The following is a 4,413-nucleotide window of genomic DNA, read 5'->3' as shown; positions in this document are numbered from 1 at the left end:
GGAGTGGGGGTGGGTGGAGGGCATACAGTGGAGGCAAGTTGCCACCAGCCTCACCTGGCAGAGGGCAGCAGGTGGGGGCTCCTTCTCTCTGTCTTTCCCCCAACGACCCTAGACTGTATTTCCCACCCCCGCCACCGCCCGCCAGCCCCCTTGAGGCCTGGGTTCTTGTTCCCCAGGCCACGTGATCACAGAGGCGCCCACCCCTGCACATGGGGCCTGGCATCCTCCTGGATCCCGTGAGCCTGGCAGGGCGGGCAACTGGTCCCTTTATTGATAAGGAGCCTGAGGCCCAGCCCTTTACTGCTGCAGGCCAGCTGCCCCGCGGGCACGCAGGGAGAGGCGGACAGGGTCTCCCGGGCCCGGCCAGCCTCCAACTGGGCAGTGGAGGCAGTGGGCCAGCCCTCACGCCCGCCCCCGTGCACTCCCCAGCCTTTTCCCCACCATGCCCCGGCACAACCTGCACAAGATCGCCCCCCTGGTGAGGTCCCTGTGCGCCAAGCACGGCATTGAGTACCAGGAGAAGCCGCTGCTCCGGGCCCTGCAAGACATCATCGGGTAAGGAGGGGTGGGCATGGGGGTCGGGGACCCCCCAGGTCCCTGGGGGACAGGGAGGGGACTGGGAGGCACTTGGTCATGGGACCGCCCGAGGTGGAGACCAGAGGGGCCCTGCTGGCACGGGTGCCCCCACCTGGCCCCTCTGTCACTAGGGATTGCCTGGCCTCTGTCTGGGTTGGACAAGGTCCCTCCCGGGGTCCCTGGGCTGCTGATGGAGAGCTGAGAGGAGGCCCCCAGGCCCGCAGACCCCGACTCTCTGCGGCTCCCTGGCCCCTCGGCCCCGTCGACCTGCTCCCTGACCATCCATTTCCTCCTCTTCCCAGGTCCCTGAGGAAGTCTGGGCAGCTGTGGCTGGACGCCTACCTCCACAAATGAAGCTGCAGCCCTTGGGGCACCCACGGGGACGGTGGTGGGGAGCAGGTGGGGGTGGCAGCCGAAGGGGAGGGCGGGGTTCTGCTCAGAGGGGCGTCAGGAGGCTGTGGTGCACGGCCCACAGACTTGAGGCTCGGTCTTTCCTCTCTTGCTGTCTGGTTTTGAGGCCTTCACGCCTCCCTCCGACACCCTCCCTCCAGGGTCCCGCCCCGCCTCCACCCTCTGTCCTGAAGCCAGACCAGACGCACATAGGTGCGGCCTGGGAGCCCCTGCAGCCTGGCCTCCAGGCTTCATACCACCCTCTTTTCTCCCTGCTCTTGAGGTCCGCACCGCAGGGCTGGGTCCCAGCCGGCAGGTGGGGCGGCTCCCTGAGCCTGCAGGCTGGCCCCACCACCTCGGACAGCCGCCAATCCTCTGCCCTTCTGTGGAGTGATGATGTGCTGGATTCCCTGGGTCTCCCTCCCACCGCCGGGTCGGTACTGGGGGCGCCCTCGCAGGCCCCACTTTCTCTTCAGATGTCCAGGGCGCTGGCCCTGACACCAGGCTCCCTTCACCCGCGTTGCAGCCAGCTCAGGCCTCCGGGCCAAGGGAAATGTCCTGGCCCCACCGGAGCCCTCCGACCCAGGGCTTGAGCAGTTCCATCCCGCCGCCTCCCAAGTCCAGAGCCTGTGACCTCTGGTCCAGGGGGGCAGGGCCACAGAAGAGCTCAGCAGAAGCAATGGCCAGGTCAGGGGTGAGCCGGCCTGTAGGCTCAGATGTTTGTTCTGGTTGGGAGACCCAAGATTCTGGAGCAGTCGGACTGCCCCCCCAGAGTGCTCTGTTACTGCCAGGCAGTGCCAGCCAGTCCCTGGCCACCTGGCTGGTGCGGACTTAGGCCCTCCAGGCTGCGAGTGGGCACTGGAGCCCAGCAGCTCATCACAGCCCCTCCCCACGTTGGGGCTGCCTGCGTGGACACGCTCTTTCCCGGTCTATCAAGCTCTTGTGTCTTTTACTTGTTTTTTAACCTTTTGCTACAGGATGCATTCTGCCGGGGGTGGCGGTGGGACTGGGCCTTGGGAAGATCTGCCTGTTCCCACCCCCAGGCCCTCTGCAGCCTCCCCAGGCCCCACAGTGGGCTGAGCTGGGCTCACTCACTGAGGCCTCCATGGCCCTGACTGTCAGGAGACAGAGGGAAAGAGTCCCCGAGGAGGGTAACCCAGAGAAGCCAGGGACTTGGTGGGGGTGGGGGTACCCAATGGGACAAAGAGGGGTTGGGGCCGAAGGCCAGACAGCTGAGGGGAGAGGAAAGTGAGAGGGTGGGGAACCTGGCGGCCACTGGGAGTATCCAGAGCTGCTGCATCTGGAAATTAACCCACTAACCCGTAGATAGCTCCAGGGGAGGGCGGGGCAGGAGGGACCAGCTCTGACTGGTGATGGACCTGAGGGTTGCCATGGCAACAAGGGATCAGACTGCCTGAAGCCCTCCCACTGAGAACTGGCCGCCCAAAGAGCCACTGTCCCTCCCCTGAGGCAGACTGGATCCATAGGGAACTGACCTTAATTTTTATCATGTTGCTTCCCCACCTCTACACTTTTGGAAATAAATGATTTTATTCTCACTTCCTTGTTCAGCGCCAGCCTGATTCTCCTCCACTTCCCGTTCGCTGATGCTGGGTGGGGTGTCAATGGAGTATGGAGAAGGGGGTCTGCTTTGCGCTGGGAGCACTTTCCTCTGTCCATCCCCCCACCCCACCCCCACACCTTTGCTCAAGGAGAACTTCCTTTCTCCTTCCCTAAAGTGCACATCAGGCCAGGAGTTTTGGGCAAATGGCTCAGATTAGTGAGCCCTCCTTCCTCTTTCTGGGGACTCTGTGGACTGAGGCTTTCCAAAGGTCTCTGGGGGGCACAGGCCACCTTCCTGACATCCTCATTCGCCATCCCCCTCCTCCTGAGGGGCCACCCGCAGGCCCCGGGTCACTCGCTTCTGCCAACCTCGGCCCTGCCCCTCTCTGGTCAGTGTCCCGAGCCCTAGGGGAAGAGTCTCAGAAGGGGCTGAGGGAGCCCTGGGGACCAGGTGTCTTGTGGCGCCTGTGTCCATGCAGGGGCTCACTGGGTCCCCCAAGCCTGGGAAGAGCCCCAGGGAACGTGCCAGGGCAGTGAGCCTCCTCGTGGCCCCTGCACTGCTCTCTATGGCCTCCCCTCTGGGCTGGCTCAGCTTGGCAGGTCAAGCTGGGAGTGCCAAAGAAGTGCCAAGAGGTTTCGGGGAGCCAGGACCTCAGGAGCTCCCACCTGGCCTTGCATCTGCTCCCAGCAGGGTGGGGGAAGGCTCGAGAGTAGACCCCTGTCCTCTCTGCCGCTTCACTTGTGACCTCAGTGTAGCTGGCAGGGACACCCAGCTGGTCCGGCTAGCATGTGTGTGATTCCCCAGTGGGCACACGTCATCTCTCAACAACCTGTGAGCCTTTGGCCTTGCCCTGCCCTGACACCCATTAGAGGCCCTGGAGTCTGGGAGGCCTTGGGGAACATACATTCCGTCCCCCTTACCTGTGCCTGTCTTCTGTCTCCTACCTAGGCTAGGCCCAGCACTCTGACTCTCAGGATGGTACAGTAATAGACACACACACACCCGGCCAGCTGTAAGTGCAGCGTCCATCACCAGTGACAACCAGGATCCCAGCAGGGGGAGAGTGGTGGGAAGGATTCTGCTGCCGCTCTGAGGGCATCAGGTAAATCCTGGCCCAGGTGGACCTTCTGTGACTTAATCCCCCACACTCCCAACCTTCTCCACCCTTGGGGCCAGGGACTGGGGAGACTCATTCCTGCTCTCTGCCTAACTGCCCCTCCTTCCCCATACTCTGCTGAGGCTCTTGCCCAGCATGGAATCATGGGCTTCTGATCCCCACCCTTTGCCAAACTCATAGCCCCCCCAGTGGTTACAGACACAAACCTCGATTCACAGGGGAGGAAGCTGAAGCCAGAGGAAAGGACTGGGCAGCTGAATTCCAGGCCCTCACCCCGCCTGGCCCTCCCCTTCCCCAGGGGGCGCCCCACAAGGGAAGGGCCATTTCCCAGAGCCTGGGCTCTTCCTGCCCCACATCAGTGTCAGACGGCTCCCCAGAGGAGCGAGGGGCTGGGTGGAGTGGGTGGAGACGAGGGGAGTTAGTCCCTGCAGAGGGGATAAGAGCTCACCATGGCAAGCTGTCCACCCTGATAAAAATGTATCAGCTTTGCGGGTGGTGTGGAAACGCCCAGAGGAGGGCCTGGCAGGGCAGTCCAGGCTGGTTGTGGACCTAGAGCCCCAGCGGTGGTCACTGGCCTGGCAAGTTCTCAGGCTTCCAATGGGAAGGGACACTCAGACCTTCTTGGCCCACTGGGAGCCAAGAGGAGGCCTTTGGTGAGCCAGGAGGGGCAGGGCAGAGGTGGCAGCCACCTGGACTGGGCACAGACTGCCCCGGAGTGACAGGCCACTGCTCATGATACAGAGCCTTGGGGCAATCAAAATTCAAT

General features: G+C 63.2%; 1 protein-coding gene across 1 annotated transcript in view; it reads left to right on the top strand.

Annotated features, from left to right (window-relative positions):
* The window catches only part of FADS2 (fatty acid desaturase 2), a 37,619-nt gene extending 35,094 nt beyond the window's left edge, over window positions 1-2,525 (top strand). The window contains exons 11-12 of the mRNA XM_010854037.1: window positions 430-555; window positions 879-2,525. Coding sequence (XP_010852339.1) covers window positions 430-555; window positions 879-930 — 178 coding nt within the window. The 3' untranslated portion in view covers window positions 931-2,525. The remainder of the gene's footprint in view (window positions 1-429; window positions 556-878) is intronic.
* Window positions 2,526-4,413: the final 1,888 nt, after the last annotated feature.

This window comes from Bison bison, unplaced genomic scaffold (genome assembly GCF_000754665.1).
Source record: "Bison bison bison isolate TAMUID 2011002044 unplaced genomic scaffold, Bison_UMD1.0 scf7180017864334, whole genome shotgun sequence".
NCBI classification, from domain to species: Eukaryota; Metazoa; Chordata; class Mammalia; order Artiodactyla; family Bovidae; genus Bison; species Bison bison.
Note: the sequence above shows the minus strand (reverse complement) of the source record. Positions and strands in the feature narration are given on the sequence as shown.